General features: G+C 39.5%; 1 protein-coding gene across 5 annotated transcripts in view; it reads left to right on the forward strand.

The window, feature by feature from the left end:
• Fgd4 (FYVE, RhoGEF and PH domain containing 4) overlaps positions 1-18,847 on the forward strand; it is a 185,739-nt gene that overhangs the window by 132,019 nt on the left and 34,873 nt on the right. For all 5 annotated transcript variants that reach the window (XM_052158297.1, XM_052158300.1, XM_052158298.1 and 2 more), the window contains one exon: positions 17,253-17,391. In XM_052158297.1, coding sequence (XP_052014257.1) covers positions 17,253-17,391 — 139 coding nt within the window. The remainder of the gene's footprint in view (positions 1-17,252; positions 17,392-18,847) is intronic.

An 18,847-nucleotide genomic window follows, 5' to 3' on the forward strand; every position in this document is an offset into this window, starting at 1 on the left:
TGAATTTCTATGGAATGTGTTGTAGTATTTCCCTGTTTATTTCTGATCCTATTAATTTGTGTCCTTTCTTTCTTTTTCTTTCTTCCTTTTTTGTTTTTTTTTTTTTTTTTTTTTTTTTTGGTTTTTTGTGTTTTTGTGTTTTTTGGGTTTTTGGGGTGTTTTTGTTTTTGTTTTTGTTTTTTTGTTACTTGGATCAAGAAGTTTATCAGTTTTCTTTATCGTCTCAAAGAATGTGCTCTTTCATTTGTTGATTCTTTGTATTCTACTCTGGACTATTTTTTTTTTTTTACCATGAACTTCACCATTATTGGTTTGTTTCCCTCCCATGGACTTGGTTTAGATTTAGGTTATTTTTTGTTTTACCAACTGTCTTAGGGTTTTACTGCTGTGAACAGACACCATTACCAAGGCAGTTCTTATAAGGACAACATTTAGTTGGCTTACAGGTTCAGAGATTCAGTACATTATTATCAAGGCAAGAGTATGACAGCATCCAGACAGGCATGATATAGGCTGAGCTGAGAGTTCTACATCTTCATCTGAAGGCTACTAACAGAATGCTGACTTCTAGGAAGCTAGAAAGAAGGTTGTAAAGCTCACACCTATAGTGACACACCTACTTCCATGGGGCTATACCTATTAATAGTGCCATTCCCTTGGCCAAGCATATACAAACCATCACATTTTACTCCCATGACTTCCATAGGTTTGTTCAAACATATGAGTCTATGATGGCCATATCTAGTCATAGCATAATAAAAAATAGATTTAGTCCAACTTCCAAAGTCCCCATAGTCTACACCAGTCTCAACAATGTTAAAAGTCCAAAGTTCACAGTCTCTTCTGAGATTCATCCAATCACTTCATTGTAAGCCCCAAAGCAATACAGGAAACCAGTTGGGCAGACTCCAAACTCTGCATCTCCATGACTGATGTCAGTGGTCTTCAGATCTCCAACTCCTTTTTCATCTTTGTTGATTGCAATAAACTTCTTTCTTCTGGGCTGGAAATCTCCCTGTTAGATTTCTTCAGCAGATAGACCATGGCTCTGGCATCTTGAACATCTTAGGGTCTCCAAGGCAGCTTCAATGTTACAGCTTCTTGTTTCAATGTCTGCGATCCACACATGACCTTCTGGGCTTCTCCAAAGAGCCCACATCACTTTTCCAGCTTTGCCCTCTGTAGCACTCTAAGCTCAGGTTGATCCCCTTCACTGCTGCTGCTGTTCTTGATAACCATCCCATAGTACTTGGCATCTCCAATGTGCTGGGGTCTTCCAATGCAACTAGGTTTCACCAATAGCCTCTCATAGGCTCTCTTCATGGTGCCAAGTGTCAAATCCTTTGCATGACCCCTTCAGTCCTAGACTGTCAAGTACAACTGATATGCACCTTCACCATTGGTCTTCCATGGCCTCTTACAGTGCCAAGCCTCAGCTGTTCTCCATGATCCCTTCATGGCAGCACAAGGTACAAACTTGGCTGTCTCTGGAACACAGATTTCTTTGTGCTCTCAGAAAGCACTTCCCAGAAGATTTCACCTCAGTAATGCTGGTTTCTTCTTAATCACTAATTTCTTAGCTCCAGTAACTATCATCAATTGTCCCGGTAGTCCCTTCTATTTTTCACTCTAAAGCCAAAGACATAGGTCCAAAGCTGTAGAGTTCTACTGCTTGTTGGGGCTGGAACATGGACCCCTTCTTCTATTACATTATCACCAGCTTTCTGTTTTCCAACTCCTTCACTACATAAGCTTGGTTATCCTGTAACTTACTCCTTAACTGACTTTTAACTCAGAGATCTGCATGTCTGTCCCCTAAACACCGGAATTAAAGGTGTGGTCCTTCAAACCTGAATTTAAGTTTTTCTTCACCTAGAACTTAATCTGTTCTAGGCTGGCCTTGAACTCAGAGATCTCTTTATCTTTGCCTCCTGGGATTAAAGACTTGTACTAACATGCCTGTTCATAAATTTAATTAGGTGGGATCTTGCCCCAAGGTCACTACTTTCTTAATTCAATTTAATATCTTTGAACACAGGAATTGACTCCACTTCACTTCCTGGTGCCCCTTTAATACTTGAACCATTTATTTTATATTTTTCCTTTCTCAGCTTGCTATGCTTGTTGAAAATGCTCTTCGTGAGACTTAACCAGAGACCAAAGTCTATGATGGGCGTTTCTGAGACTTTCTTTGTCAAGGCAATTACTGTCTCTTCACCATAGCCTCAGACACATTCTTTGGACAATGTCAAAAAGCAGCCACAGTCTTCACCAAAATATAACAAGAACAGTTTCTAGGCCACATACTAAAATTCTTCTCCTCTGAAACCTCTAGCACCACACTTCCACAGTTCAAATCACACTCAGAAACAAAGTGTTCCTTATTCCTACTAGCATGGCCAGTTAAACCCCATTTAAAACATTCCACTGCTTTCCAAACCCCAAGTCCCAAAATCCACAATCGTCCAAACAAAAGCATGGTTAGGCCTATCACAGCAATACCCAAGTCCATGGTCTCTGTCTTAGGGTTTTACTGTTGTGAACAGACACCATTACCAAGGCAATACTTATAAGGACAGCATTTAGTTAGGGCTGGATTATAGGTTTCAGAGATTCAGTCAAGTAACATCAAGGCAGGAGCATGAGAGTGTCCAGGCAAGCATGGTGCAGGCTGAGCTAAGAGTTCTACATCTTTATCTGAAGGCTGCTAGCAGAATACTGACTTCCAGGAAGGTCTTAAATCTCACACCCACAGTGACACACCTTCTCCAATAAAGTCACACCTACTATAGCAGGGCCACACCTTCTAATAGTGCCATTCCATTGGTTGAGCATATACAAACCATTGCACCAATTTATTCAATTGCATCATGAAGTCACTAATTTGTCCTGGTGAAGACATATTGTCTTGGCTGTTATTGATTATGTCTTAGAGAAGTGTGATGATAGCTAATTGCCTGGTAAAGAGCCCTTCTACAGGTCATCCTGTGGCAGAGAGGAATAGAGATGGCCTAAGAGGAAAAACTTAGAGGGGAAGAGGGAAAAAGCTGAGGGGATCCTATCCATAGCAAGAGGCAGGGTCCGAGGAAGCTGAAGCTGTCATGAGAGAAGTCCTGAAAGTAGGTTGCAGTAAGATGAAGAATAATATGGATAGAGAGGTATGAAAGAGCTAGTAGGACTCTAGGTCTGAGCCAAGAATTGGGGTCTCCACTGAATAGTGTTGAGGTGGGAGAAGAGGTAACAGCAACCATGTTGTGTGATCTGTCTGTGGGTCAACCTGGAGAAGTAATAATGGAGGACAGAGGTGACTAATATCACCTCTTCTGTCCAGTTCTTTCACCATCAAGCACTAGGAATGGGTTACATATAATTTACTAACTGGCCACAGGGGCCCCCTGGAAACCCTTGAGCAATCAGACTATCAATTTTATATCTGGATGAATATGAAGAAGTTGAGCTGGTGCTTAACTAGAGCTTCATGACAGACCATGGTAACATCACACAGCTAAACAATTTCAAGACAGACAGACAGACAGACAGACAGACAGACAGACAGAAAAAAAAGAGAGGTTCAAAGCTACATCCAGAAATGAGAGAAATCATGTCATTTGTTTCTTCCCACCCTTTCACTATTCATTCATCTGCTGATGGACGTGTAGACTGTAATGAGAAGGCATCTCTTTTGTAAGATACCTTTGGGTGTGTGCCCAAGAGTGATATAGCTGGGTCACATAGTAGGTCTACTTGTAAGTTTTTGATGAACCCATACACAGATGTCCATGGTGGTTGCACCAGTTTGCCTGTTTCCCAGCATTGAAAGTATTCTACTTCTCCTTCACTTTGCAAATGTTTGTCACCATTTATTTTTGAACCCCATTTATTTTTGAAAATTAGCCATTTTTCTAGGATATAAGAAAATCTCAAAATAGCTTTGATTTTTGTTTCCCTGTTGAACTTTTTGTTTCTTAATCTTTCTCACCCATTTTATTTATTTGGTTTGTTTTTCTTTTTTGAGAAATCTGTTTAGTTTCATGATCCACTTTTAATTGGGTTGTATGTTTCAGATGTTTAGTTTTTAGTTCTTTGTATAGTCTATATTATCAGATGTAGAGCAAGTAAATATTTTCTCCCATTCTGTAGACTGCTTCTCCAATTGAATTATGATGTTCTTTGCTGTGCAGAAGCCTTTTACTTTTTGATGAGATTCTATTTATTAATTATTGGTTTTAATGACTATGCTGTTGAGGTCCTGTTCAGGAAGTCCTTGCCTGTGCCGATGAGTTCAAACACAATCTTTATTTTCTCCTCTACAAAATTCAGTCTTATGTTGATGTCCTTGAATCTTCTGGAAGTAAGTTTTATGCAGGTAGAAGGTAAGATGTACCCAGCTTTAAGAACAACAGCTTTTAAAGATGTTGTTTTGTCTTTGATGAGTATTGTTGACCTCTTTGTCTAAATTCAGGTAGCTGAATGACTGTGGACTTTATTTAGGGGTCCACAAATTCTTTTCCATTGATCAATGATTCTGCTTTTATGCCAACACCATGGTCCTTTTTGTAGTTCTGAAGTTTAACTTGAAATCTAGGATCTTTATACCACCTCCAGCAGATTTCATTTTATTCTTCAGGACTGTTTTGGCCTTGCTTTATGCTCTAAATTTCCATATGAAATATAGGCTTATTCTTTTTTCATTTTCTGTGAGGAAGTCATGTTGAAATTTTGATTATATTGAATCTTAGATTGCTATTTTTTGGGGGGATGCCCATTTTCACAGTATCAATGCACCAATTCATGAACATGGAAGGTCTATATCTTCTGGTATATCTCACTACTTTCTGAATTTGTTCATTGTCTGTTTGCAGTTTTCTAATAGAGTCTTTAGGGTCTTTGTATACAGAATCATCATCTGCAAATAATGATATTTTAACTTACCTCTTTCCAAATGTATATACTTTCCTTGACTTAATCAATCTAGCTAAGACTTCAAGCACTATATTAAACAGGATGGGGGAAAGGATGCCTTTGTTTTGTTCCTGATTATTAAAAAAATTCTTTGAGTTTTTCTGCATTAAGCAAGATGTTGGTTGTGTTGGTGAAAGTAGTGATGAACTCAACTATTGTCAGTGTGTTTATTTTAACAGTGTTTCTTTTTTAAATCAGGTGCCCTATGTTTGGTACATGTATTCTTAGGATTGTAATATTTTGTTGATAGTTTTATTAATTACTTTATTTATTTACATTCCAGCCATTGTACCTCCCTCCCAGTTCCACCTCCCACAGTTCTCACCCCACTCTTCTTCCCCCTTGCCTCCGAGAGTGTGCTGCCCCCCCCCACACACACAAAACCCCATTCTCTGGAGTCTGAGGTCCCTCAAGAATTAGGCACATCTCCTACTGAGGCCAGACCAGGCAGTCCTCTGCTATGTAACTGACAGGGGCCTTGAACCAGCCCATTATGCCGCCTGGTTGGTGGCTCAATCTGGTAACTCCCTGGGGTCCTGGTTGGTTGAGACTGCTGATCTTCCTATGAGGTCACCCTCCCTTTCAGCTTCTTGCATACTTTCCCTAATTCAACCATAGGGGTCCATCACTTCAGTCCAGTGGTTAGGTGTAAGTATCTGTATCTGTCTCAGTCAGCTGCTGGTAGAGCCTCTCCGAGGACAGCCATGCTAGTAGGCTCCTGTCTTCAGTCTCTTGTCCATTTTTTGTCCCTGCAATTCCTTCAAACAGGAACAGTTGTGGCTCAAACATTTTGACTGTGGGTTAGTAACCCCATCCGTCCATGTGAGGCCCTGTCTGTCTACTAAAGGTGCACTCTTCGAGTTCTCTCTCCTCATTGTTGGACTTTTTGGCTAAGGTCACCCCATTGAATCCTAAGAGTCTTTCACCTCCCAGGTCTTCTGTACTTTCTAGAGGGTCCTCCTACCTCCCATCCCCCAAGGCTGCATATTTCCACTAATTCTCTGGGCCCTCTGGGCTTCTCTCCTGTCCCCTCCCCTATCCTGATACCCTTTTCTTCTCTCCCACCCACATCCTTCCATTCCTCTGCCTCCCCCTGATTATTTTCTTCCCCCTTCTAAGTGGGATTGAAGCATTCTCTCTTGAGACTTCTGCTTGTTACATGTCTTAAAGTCTGTGGGTTGTATTCTAGCTGTTCTGTACTTTTTGGCAAATATCATCCACTTACATATCATGCATATACTTTGTGGTCTGGGTTACCTTACTCTGGATGATATTTTCTACCATCTATTTGCCTACAAAATTCATGATTTCCTTTTTAAATAGTTGAATAGTATTCTATTGTATAAGTGAACCACATTTTCTGTATCCCTTCTCCTGTTGTAGGATGTCTGGGTTGTTTTTCAGCTTCTGACTATCACAAATAAGGCTACAATGAACATAGTGGAGCACGTATCCTTGTGGTATAGTGGTGCACTTTGGGTATATACCCAAGAGTGGTATTGCTGGGACTTCAGGTAGAACTATTTCCAGTTTTCTCAGGAACTGCCAGATTGATTTCCAGAGTGGTTGAACCAGCTTACAATACTGCCAGCCATGGAGGAGTGTTCCTCTTTATCCACAGTCGTACAAGCATCTGCTGTGACTTGAGTTATTGAACTTCTCCATTCTAATTTGTGTAATGTGGAATCTCAGGGTAGTTTTGATTTGCATTTCCCTGAGGACTAAAGATTTTGAACATTTTTTTAAGTGTTTCTCAGACATTTCAGATTCTTCTGTTGTAAATTATCTCTTCAGCTCAGTACCCCTTTTTAAAATTTAGTTATTTGGGGTTTTGGGAGGTTAACTTCTTGAGTTCTTTATGTTTTGGATATTAGGCCTCTATCAAATATAGGGTTAGTGAAGATTTTTTCCTAATCTGTAGATTGCCAGTTTTTCCTATTGACTGTGAATTTTGCTTTACAGATGCTTTTCACTTTTATGAAGTCCCATTTATTAGTTATTGATCTTAGAGCTTGAGCCATTAGTGTTCTGTTCAGGAAATTTTCCCTATGCCAATTAGTTTGAGGTTATTTCCCACTTTCTCTTCTATTAGATTTAGTGTATCTGGTTTTATGTTGAGGTCCTTGATTCACGTGGATTTGAACTTTGTGCAAGGTGATAAATGTGGGTCTGTTTTCATTCTTCTACATACAGACAGCTAGTTACACCAGCAGCATTTATTGAAGATGCTTTATTTTTTCCACTGTATTGTTTTGGCTTCTTTGTCAAAGATCAAGTGTCCACTGGTGTGTGTATGTGTTTATTTCTGTGTCTTCAGTTCTATTCCATCAACCGACCTCTCTGTCTCTGTACTGATTCCATGCAGTCTTTATCACTATTGCTTTGTAGTACAGCTTGAAGTCAGGGATGGTGATTCCCCTAGAAGATCTTTTATTGTTGAGAATTGTTTTGGCTATTCTGGATTTTTTTTGTTTTTCCTTATGAAGTTGAGAATAGCTTTTTCCATGTCTGTGAAGAATGATGTTAGACATTTGATGGGGATTGCATTGAATCTGTATATTGCTTTTGGTAAGATGGCAATTTTCACTATGTAATCTTACCAATCCGTGAGCATGGGAGATCTTTCCATCTTCTGAAATTTTCTTTGGTTTCTTTCTTCAGGAATTTGAAGTTCTTGTCATACAAATATTTCACTTTCTTGATAAGAGTTATACCAAGATATTTTATATTATTTATAGCTATTGTTAACCATGTCATTTCCCTAATTTCTTTCTCAGCCTTCTTATCATTTATAAAGGAATGCTACTGATTTGCTTGAGTTAATTTTATATCCCACCATTTTACTGAAGTTGTTTATCAGTTGTAGGAGTTCTCTGGTAGAATTTTGGGGGTTGCTTATGTATATTATCTGCAAATAGTGATGCCATGACTTTTTCTCTGCCAATTTGTATCCCCTTCATCTCCTTTTGTTTTCTAATTGCTCTCTAGCTAGAACTTCAAGTACTATATTGAATAGATAGGGAGATAGTGAACAACCTTGTCTGTCTGTCCCTGATTTTGGTGGGATTGTTTCTACTACCTCTGTGTTTAATTTGATGTTGTCTGTTGGTTTGCTCTGAATTGCTTTTATTAAGGTTAGGTACATGTCATGAATTTCTGATCTCTCTAAGACTTTTTAACATGAAGAAGTGTTATATTTTGTTGAAGGCTTTCTTAGCATCTAATGAGATGATCATGTGATTTTTTTCCTTGAGTTTGTTTATATAGTGGATCACATTGATGGATTTTCATATGTTGAACCATCCCTGTATTCCTGGGATGAAGCCTACTTGATCATGGTAAATAATGGTTTTGATATGTCCTTGGATTGGGTTTGCAAGAATTTTATTGTGTATTTTTTACATTCATAAGGGAAATTGGTCTAAAGTTCTTTCTTTGTTGGGTCTTTGTATGGCTTAGGTATTCAAGTAACTGTGACTTCATAGAAGGAAATAGGCACTCTTCCTTCTATTTCGTTTTTGTGTAACAGTTTGAGGAATATTGCTGTTAGCTCTTCTTTGAGGGTCTTGTAGAATTCTGCACTATAACCATCTGGCCCTGGGGTGTTTTTTTTTTTTTTTGGTTGAGAGGTTTTTAATGACTATTTCTATTTCCTTAGGGGTTATGGGACTGCTTAGATAGTATACCTGGTCTTGGTTTAACTTTGATGTGTTGTATCTGTCTAGAAAATCATCCATTTCATCTAGATTTTCCAGGTTGTTGACTTTTGTTGTAGGTTCTGATGATTCTTTGAATTTCTTCAATTTCTCTTGTTATGTCTACCTTGTCATTTCTGATTTTGTTAATTTGGATACTGTCCCTGTACCCTTTAGTTAGTTTGGCTAAGGGTTTATCTATCTTGATGATTTTCTCAAAGAACTGGCTCTTGGTTTTGTTGATTCTTTGTATCATTCTGTTTCTTTCTAATGAATTGATTTCAGCCCTGTGTTTGACTATTTCTTGCTGTGTACTTCTCTGTGTATTTGCTTCTTTCTGTTCTAGAGCTTTCAGGCATGCTGTTAAGTTCCTTGTATGAGATCTCTCCAGTTTCTTTATGAAGGCACTTAGTGCTATGGATTTTACTCTTAACACTGATTTAATTGTGTCCCATGAGTTTGTATATGTTGTGTCTTCATTTTCATTGAAGTCTATAAAGTCTTGGATTTCTTTATTTCTTCCCTGACCAAGTTACCATTGAGTAGAGCATTGTTTGGTTTTCATGAGTATGTGGGCTTTCTGTTGTTTTTGTTGTTGTGAAAGTCCATCCTTAGTGTATCTGATAGACTGCACAGAATTATTTTAATCTTCTTGTGTCTGTTGAGTCTTGGTTTGTGTATAATTATATAATCAATTTTGGAGAAGGTTCCATGGGGTGCTGAGAAGAAGGTATATTCTCTTGTATTGGGGTGAAATATTCTGTAGCTATCTACTAAATCCATTTGGTTCATAACTTCTGTTAGTTTCACCATGTCTCTGTTTGGGTTCTATTTCAATGGCATGTCCATTGGTGAGAGTGGGGTGTTGAAGTCTTCCACTATTAATGTGCAGGGTTCAATGTGTATTTTGGATTTTAGAAAAGTTTCTTTTATGAATGTGGGTATCCTTGCATTTGGGGCATAGATGTTCAAAATTATGACTTCCTCTGGGTGGATTTTTCCATTAATGAATGTAAAGTGTCCTTCCCCATCTCATTTGATAACTTTTAGTTGAAAGTCTATTTGAATGGCAACTCCTTCTTGTTTCTTGAGACCATTTTCTTGGAAAACTATTTTCTAGCCCTTTACTCTGAGATAGTGTGTGTCTTTCTCACTGAGGTGTGTTTCTCGTGTGCAGCAACATGGTGGATCCTGTTTAGGTATCCAGTCTGTTAGCCTCTGTCTCTTTTTTGGAGACTTGAGCCCATTTATGTTAAGAGATATTAAAGACAGATAGATGTTTGTTAGTTCTTGTTATTTTTTTTTTTTGCTGGAGCTGGTTTTGTGTGTGTGTGTGTGTGTGTGTGTGTGTGTGTGTGTGTGTGTGTGAGAGAGAGAGAGAGAGAGAGAGAGAGAGAGAGAGATTCTCTCCTTTGGGGTTCATTGTGAGATGTTTAATTTCTCATGTTTTCTTGGGTGTGATTACCCTCTCTGTGTTGGAATTTTCCTTCCAGTATCCTCTGTAGGGCTGGATTCATAGAATGTTTAAATTTGGTTTTGTCATGGAATATCTTGATTTCTCCATCTATGGTGATTAAGAGTTTTGCTGGGTATAGTAGCCTGGACTATCATTTGTGTTATTGTAGGATCTTGATGACATCTGGCTTTTAGAGTCTCTGTTGAGAAATCTGGTATAATTCTGATAGGTCTGCCTTTATAGGTTATTTGTTCTTTTTCCCTTATAGCTTTTATTATCCTTTCTTTATTCTGGGCATTTGGTGCCTTGATTATTATGTGATGAGAGGATTTTCTTTTTGGGCCCAATCTATTTGATGTTCTGTAGGCTTCTTGTACATTTATGGCCATCTCATTCTTTAAGTTAGGGAAGATTTCTTCTATGATTTTGCTGAACATGTTTTCTGACCTTTTGAGCTGGGATTCTTCCTCCTCTTCTGTTCCTATTATTCTTAGGTTTGGTCTTTTCATTGTGTCCTGAATTTCCTAGATATTTTGGGTTAGGAGCTTTTTATATTTTGTATTTTCTTTGATCAACGTGTCAATATTTTCTATGGTATCTTCTACACCTGAGATTCTCTCTTCTATGTCTTGTATTCTATTGATGATGCTTGCATCTGTAGCTCCTGATCTCTTTCCTAAGTTGTCTATCTTCATGGTTGCCTCCCTTTGTGTTGTCTTTATTGTTTCTATTTCCATTGTTAGTTCTTGGACTGTTTTGTTCAATTCCTTCACCTGCTTGATTGTATTTTCCTGTATTTCTTTAAGGGATTTATTTGTTTCTTCTTTAAGGGCTTCTACCTGTTTGCCTGTGTTTTCCTATATTTCGTAAAGAGAATTTTTTATATCCTCCTTAAAGGCCTCTATCATCTTCATGAGATGGGATTTTAGGTCACTATCTTGCTTTTCAGCTGTGTTAGGGTAGCCACGGTTTGCTGTGGTAGGAGAACTGGGTTCTGATGATGCCAAATTACACTGGGCTCTGTCATTTGTAATCTTGTGCTTGCCTCTGGGCATCTGGTTCTATCTGGTGTTAACTGACCTGTGTGTCTCTGATTGAAACAGGTTTCCTTGGAGACAGGAACAGATCTGTGATCTGAATTAGGGCTGTTTTTCTTAAAGGCAGGAATATCATCTCTGGTTAGGGTGGGCTTCCTGTGTCCCTGAGTAGAGCAGGGTTCCTGTGCCCCTGGTTACTGTGGACCTCCTTGGAGGCTTGTGGGCTATAGAGTTTGGGCATGTATAGGTCCACTGGTCTGGCCTGTATAAGTAAGTGGGCCTGAAGGAATGTGAAGTTCTGTGTCCTTGGTCACTAAGGACCTTCTGGGAAGCACACAGGCTGCAGTGTTTGGGAGGGCATTAGCCAGGCTGCTGATCTGGCCTGGGTTGTAAAGTGGTCAGGAAGGAAAGTGGAGCTGGAGGGTAGGTCCTGAGTCACTTGGGCTGTGTTGGTATCTCAGTTGATGTGGTTGGTTGGGAGGAATTCTCACCTTAGTCCTTGGTCACTGCAGACTTCTTGGGAAGCACACGGGCTGCAGTGCTTGGGTGGGTATTTCCCGGGCTGTTGATCTGGCCCAGTGTAGAAGTAGGCAGGATGGAAGATGGAGCTCAGATGGTCATGGGGTAGCCCATGTCAGCTGGGCTCTGTGGGTATCCCAGCTGGCTTGGGTATTTGGGCAGAATTCTAATCTGTGTCCTTGGTTACTCTGGACTTCCTTGGAAGCATTCAGGCTGCAGTGTTTAAGTGGGCATTCCTCTAATTTTTGAATATTCATAATAGTGAATATGAACCTCATGTTGTGTGTCATCTGTAGTAAATATTTAAAGTCCATTCTATGTGCCCAGCAGGTGTGTGCACAGCTCTGCACCCCCTAAGACCCTTAGATTTAAGAATGAAAGACATGCACACACAACCTTTATATTTTAATTTGCCTTAACTAGCTCAATGGCTGGTCCACTCCTGAACCTCCACGTGACTAACACACCCCCCTCTGATATTCTTTTTTTTTTTTTATTGGTTATTTTTTTATTTACATTTCAAATGTTATCCTCATTCCTGTTTTCCCCTCCAGAACCGTCCTATCCCATCCTTCTTCCTCCTACTTCTTTTTTTTTTTAATTTTTTTATTCGATATAATTTATTTACATTTCAAATGATTTCCCCTTTTCTAGCCCCCCCCACTCCCCGAAAGTCCCGTAAGCCCCCTTCTCTTTCCCTGTCCTCCCACTCACCCATTCCCACTTCCCCGTTCTGGTTTTGCCGAATACTGTTTCACTGAGCCTTTCCAGAACCAGGGGCCACTCCTCCGTTCTTCTTGGACATCATTTCATATGTGGATTATGTTTTGGGTATTCCAGTTTTCTAGGTTAATAACCACTTATTAGTGAGTGCATACCATGATTCACCTTTTGAGTCTGGGTTACCTCACTTAGTATGATGTTCTCTAGCTCCATCCATTTGCCTAAGAATTTCATGAATTCATTGTTTCTAATGGCTGAATAGTACTCCATTGTGTAGATATACCACATTTTTTGCATCCACTCTTCTGTTGAGGGATACCTGAGTTCTTTCCAACATCTGGCAACTATAAATAGGGCTGCTATGAACATAGTAGAGCATGTATCCTTATTACATGGTGGGGAATCCTCTGGATATATGCCCAGGAGTGGTATAGCAGGATCTTCTGGAAGTGAGGTGCCCAGTTTTCGGAGGAACCGCCAGACTGATTTCCAGAGTGGTTGTACCAATTTGCAACCCCACCAGCAGTGGAGGAGTGTTCCTCTTTCTCCACACCCTCTCCAACACCTGCTGTCTCCTGAATTTTTAATCTTAGCCATTCTGACTGGTGTAAGATGAAATCTTAGGGTTGTTTTGATTTGCATTTCCCTAATGACTAATGAAGTTGAGCATTTTTTAAGATGCTTCTCCGCCATCCGAAGTTCTTCAGGTGAGAATTCTTTGTTTAACTCTGTACCCCATTTTTTAATAGGGTTGTTTGGTTTTCTGGAGTCTAACTTCTTGAGTTCTTTATATATATTGGATATTAGCCCTCTATCTGATGTAGGATTGGTGAAGATCTTTTCCCAATTTGTTGGTTGCCGATTTGTCCTCTTGATGGTGTCCTTTGCCTTACAGAAACTTTGTAATTTTATGAGGTCCCATTTGTCAATTCTTGTTCTTAGAGCATATGCTATTGGTGTTCTGTTCAGAAACTTTCTCCCTGTACCGATATCCTCAAGGATCTTCCCCAGTTTCTTTTCTATTAGCTTCAGAGTGTCTGGCTTTATGTGGAGGTCCTTGATCCATTTGGATTTGAGCTTAGTACAAGGAGACAAGGATGGATCAATTCGCATTCTTCTGCATGCTGACCTCCAGTTGAACCAGCACCATTTGTTGAAAAGGCTATCTTTTTTCCATTGGATGTTTTCAGCCTCTTTGTCGAGGATCAAGTGGCCATAGGTGTGTGGGTTCATTTCTGGATCTTCAATCCTGTTCCATTGATCCTCCTGCCTGTCACTGTACCAATACCATGCAGTTTTTAACACTATTGCTCTGTAGTATTGCTTGAGGTCAGGGATACTGATTCCCCCAGATTTTCTTTTGTTGCTGAGAATAGTTTTAGCTATCCTGGGTTTTTTGTTGTTCCAGATGAATTTGATAATTGCTCTTTCTAACTCTGTGAAGAATTGAGTTGGGATTTTGATGGGTATTGCATTGAATCTGTATAGTGCTTTAGGCAAAATGGCCATTTTAACTATATTGATTCTACCGATCCATGAGCATGGGAGGTTTTCCCATTTTTTGAGGTCTTCTTCCATTTCCTTCTTCAGAGTCTTGAAGTTCTTGTCATACAGATCTTTCACATGTTTGGTAAGAGTCACCCCAAGATACTTTATACTGTTTGTGGCTATTGTGAAGGGGGTCATTTCCCTAATTTCTTTCTCAGCCTGCTTATCCTTTGAGTATAGGAAGGCCACTGATTTGCTTGAGTTGATTTTATAACCTGCCACTTTGCTGATTGTTTATCAGCTGTAGGAGCTCTCTAGTGGAGTTTTTTGGGTCACTTAGGTAGACTATCATGTCGTCTGCAAATAATGATAGTTTGACTTCTTCCTTTCCAATTTGTATCCCTTTGACCTCCTTATGTTGTCGAATTGCCTGAGCTAGTACCTCAAGTACAATATTGAAAAGATAAGGAGAAAGGGGGCAGCCTTGTCTGGTCCCTGATTTCAGTGGGATTGCTTCAAGTTTCTCTCCATTTAGTTTGATGCTGGCTACCGGTTTGCTGTACCCCTCTGATATTTTTAAGTCATTACTAAAATCTGTACTTTATCTCTGCTACCCCAGACCCAGTGGGGGAGTGGCCCCAGGGGCCGCTCTTCCCTGACTCTTACATGGCTGGTTCTCCCGTCTTCCACAGCTCTCATGTGTGTATCCTCGTCCTTCTGCCCTAGTGATTCTCCTTCTCACTCTTCTGTTTTTCCTCTCTGGGAGTCCTCAATGTCCAGTCTCTGTCCCCCTGACCAGCCATTGGCCACTGGCTCTTTATTGACCAGTCAAAAGCCTAACTGTTGGCAGGGACCTGAAGCAGACATGTGAATTCCCATGTAAGCACAAATAAAAACGCTACCACACCCAGAAACAAACAAACAAACAAAGCAAAAAACCAAACAAAATAAAACAAAAACTAACTGAAACCATGCCATCTGTGAAGACTTATTTAGGCCATACCAGTGTACCAGTGTTTAAAAAACAAAACAAAACAAACAAAAAAATGATGGCAGAGGGCTGATTCCTTTCTTAAGATTCCTGCATTAAAATGGATTATTGCTGATAATTATCACCTGTAGACAAAGTGAGATGTGTTGAATTATCTTCCAGATCTTATTCATCTTCTTCTCTAGAGCATCTTGTGAAGATATTACAGACACGGGTACAGTGTTCTCCTCTTTATTAGGGACCATGAGAGAAGGGGAGGCAGTCAGGCCATGTCCCTGGTTTTTGAAGACCTCCTGGGAGGCAGGCAGGCTAAAGGGTATCAGGTCATTAATGTGGCCAGGGTCAGGAAGCAGATCAGAACTCATAGATCTTTTTTTTAAGACTGAATGTTTCTCCCTGTTACTTCTAACTAGTTTTTCTTTGAAGTATATTTTGTTGATATTAGAATAGCTATGCCCACTTGTTTCTTAGATCCATTTTCTGGGCATACCTTTTTCCATCTTTTTATTTTAAGGTTGTGTCTTATCATTGACAGTGAGTTATGTTTCTGAAAAGTAACAAAAAGATGAGCCCTGTTCCCTGATCTAATCTGTTAGTCTGGGTCTCTTTCTTGAGAAATTTGGACCATTAATATTCAGCGTCATTGCTAAATAATGTGTATTAATTCACATTTTGTTGATTTTTCTGTGTTTCACAGCTCTTTTTCAATTACTTGACCTGGTACTATTTGTTCCCTGGGGTATATTCATTCTTCTCTCCAGATGGATTCAGATGGATAAATTCCTTCTAGTAGCCTCTGTATGACAGTCTTATTAGTAGTCATAATTTCTTTTCATCTGTTTTTATCCTGTAGAGCTTTTATTTATCACGGGGAAGTAACTTCACCCTACTTCCAGTTGCCCTCTCTCTGCCTTGTGGTGTGGTTGCTTTCTTCTCTGGTCATGTGTGTCCACGTTGTGGTGAACTTTTACCATATGGAGTCATAAGCTAAAATAAACTAAGACTTTGTTTTCAGTGTCAGTTCAGCTTTGGTTTTAAAATTGAAGTGATTTTCACGTCTCTGTTTATTGTGTTCATCTTTGTCATTGTCTTTTTCAGTTGTTTGACCACAGCTGTAATCACTCTTCTGAATTCCTTGAGAGTTCTCTCATATTATTTTCAACAAGAATCATTATTATGAGATGCATATTTGAGGGAGGGCACATGTTTTTTTGATATTTTTGTGGTTGTTTGTTGTTGCTGCTGTTGTTTTTGTTGTTTTTATTTACATGTTAAGATGTGCACATCTGTAGTTAGTGTGTTGGTTGAGTTTTTCTTTTTGTTCAAATCACCTTCTTTTATTGGGGGATATTTATAATGTTTGGGTTGGGCAAATTTATGGTAAAATTAGGGTGTCAGTTTCTTCTATTTGTCTAGTAGTTGCTACATCTTCTATTCCAGGTCTCTCTTCATCAGCTACAGCCTGATACCTTCAGTGGTTTGGTAACAAGGAGGTTATAATACAATAAGCTTATATTCCCCTGGCAGTATAGGCTGGTCCTAGGTCTCAAGACTGGATAGGGCACCGGGATGTTTACAGCCAGGTACCTGTCAGAACTCTGAGAAGCCTTGAAAGGGGGAAGTATCCCGGATCTTTTAGCCACACATGCTACCTAGAGAGTCCCTTGTAAGAGCAGGCTGAAAACTTGTGAATCCCAAAAGAGAAAGAGATGAGCATTTCTGGCAAGCAGTCATGAGCCTATTAGGATGGAGGGGATCTGTGAACTTGAATGTGGGTAGCCGATCTATGTCTGTATGCCAAATGAGCAGGTCAAAGGGTGCTTGTTGTGGAAGGTTCCAGGTTCTAGTGAGTCCCAAAGGGAGACAAAGGGGCAGAAAGTGGTCTTTCTGTGGTAAATAGCCTTGGAGTAGCCAGAATGTGATGTAACTTTGAAGAAAAGCTCAGTATCTCCATGTTATATCGGCAGCAATATAGGGTATTTAAAAACTCATATTCTCGGGCTTCTTCCCCCTCCACTGTGACTTGATGGACTGGGAGGGACTCAGAAACTTGCATTTTTCAAAGCCCCCCTGGTACAGCTACACTTGGTAGAAAAGCACTGCCTTTGATGACAGATCTTTATTATATTAAGGTTTTAGATTGTTAAACCTACTTTTCAAATATTCTTTTAAAAACCTTGATTCCAGGGGTTAGTGAGAGGACGCAGTGAGTACAGGCACTTGCCACCAAGCCTGATGGCATAAGCTTGATTCCCAGAACCCGCATGGTACAGAGAGAAGTGAATACTACAAGTTGTCTTCTGACCTCCGTACTCACATGCAATACAGTAAATAAATAAATGTAGTGAAATGTCTAAAAGTAAAATTCTTGCTGCTTACAGAAACAGAAGATCTGTGGGAACTTGACCCTGCAGCACCACATGCTGGAGCCTGTTCAGCGCATTCCTCGCTATGAGATGCTCCTGAAGGACTACCTGAAGAAGCTGTCTCCTGACTCCCCAGACTGGAATGAGGCAAAAAGTAAACCTTTGATTCTCCCTCAACCACAGCATGATGATATAGCCAAGCTGCCCTTTGGTTCCAGAGATGTGTCTTACAATTGCTTTAGTCAACAGTTACGGTCAGAAAATTATCTCACTGGAAATTGTTATCGGGACCTTAATGAGCATTCCACTTTAAATCAGGATCACACGCATTTAAAGAAATGCAATGGAGGTTCCCATTCTGGATTTATGTTATCACCAACTGTGAAACCTAAAACTGTAGGCTTAGAAATCTTTGAAGTAGTAATATAAATAATAATATATAATACTATAATATGTAATAATAATATAACAAACCTACTCTTAGGAAAAACTTGAGTATTTGGAACTATGGTGCTGCTGTCTACCAAGAGAGCTAAGAAGATATTTACTATGTAAATATAATTTATTAGCCTTACTCCCTAACATATATAAGATATGAGGAGCTTTATTGTCTAGTGATATTTTCCTAAAAGAAGAAGAAGAAGAAGAAGAAGAAGAAGAAGAAGAAGAAGAAGAAGAAGAAGAAAGAAAGAAAGAAAGAAAGAAAGAAAGAAAGAAAGAAAGAAAGAAAGAAAGAAAGAAAGAAAGAAAGAAAGAGAAAGAAAGAAAGAAAGAGAAAGAAAGAAAGAAAGAAAAGCCCTGGCAGTGGTGATGCATACCTTTAATCCCAGCACTCAGGAGTCAGAGACAGGCTGATCTCTAACTTCAAAGCCACCCTTGTCTGTGGAATTAGGTCCAAGACAGCAAGGGCTACACACAAAAACCCCGTCTCAAAAAAAAAATGAAAACAAAATCAAGAGCACAACTTTATTTCAATTGTATTGTTTGTCTTAATTATTTCATTAGATTAGAATGAAAGTTTCCCCCCTCCCTGTTCCCCCATCCACCCCTTCCCACTTTCCTGTTCTGGTGTTCCCCTATACTGCTGCACTGAGTCTTTCCATAACCAGGGGCTACTTCTCCGTTCTTCTTGGACATCATTTCATATGTGGATTATGTTTTGGGTATTCCAAGTTTCTAGACTAATATCCACTTATTAGTGAGTGCATACCATGATTGATCTTTTGAGACTGGGTTACCTCACTTAGTATGATGTTCTCCAGCTCCATCCATTTGTCTAAGAATTTCATGAATTCATTGTTTCTAATGGCTGAATAGTACTCCATTGTGTATATATACCACATTTTTTGTATCCATTCCTCGGTTAAGGGATACCTGAGTTCTTTCCAGCTTCTGGCTATTATAAATAAGACTGCTATGAACATAGTGGAACATGTATCCTTATTACATGCTGGGGAATCCTCTGGGTATATGCCCAAGAGTGGTATAGCAGGATCCTCCAGAAGTGATGTGCCCAGTTTTCTGAGAAACTGCCGGACTGATTTCCAGAGTGGTTGTACCAATTTGCAACCCCACCAGCAGTGGAGGAGTGTTCCTCTTTCTCCACATCC

The sequence above is a fragment of the Apodemus sylvaticus genome, chromosome 15 (assembly GCF_947179515.1).
Source record: "Apodemus sylvaticus chromosome 15, mApoSyl1.1, whole genome shotgun sequence".
Lineage (NCBI taxonomy): Eukaryota > Metazoa > Chordata > Mammalia > Rodentia > Muridae > Apodemus > Apodemus sylvaticus.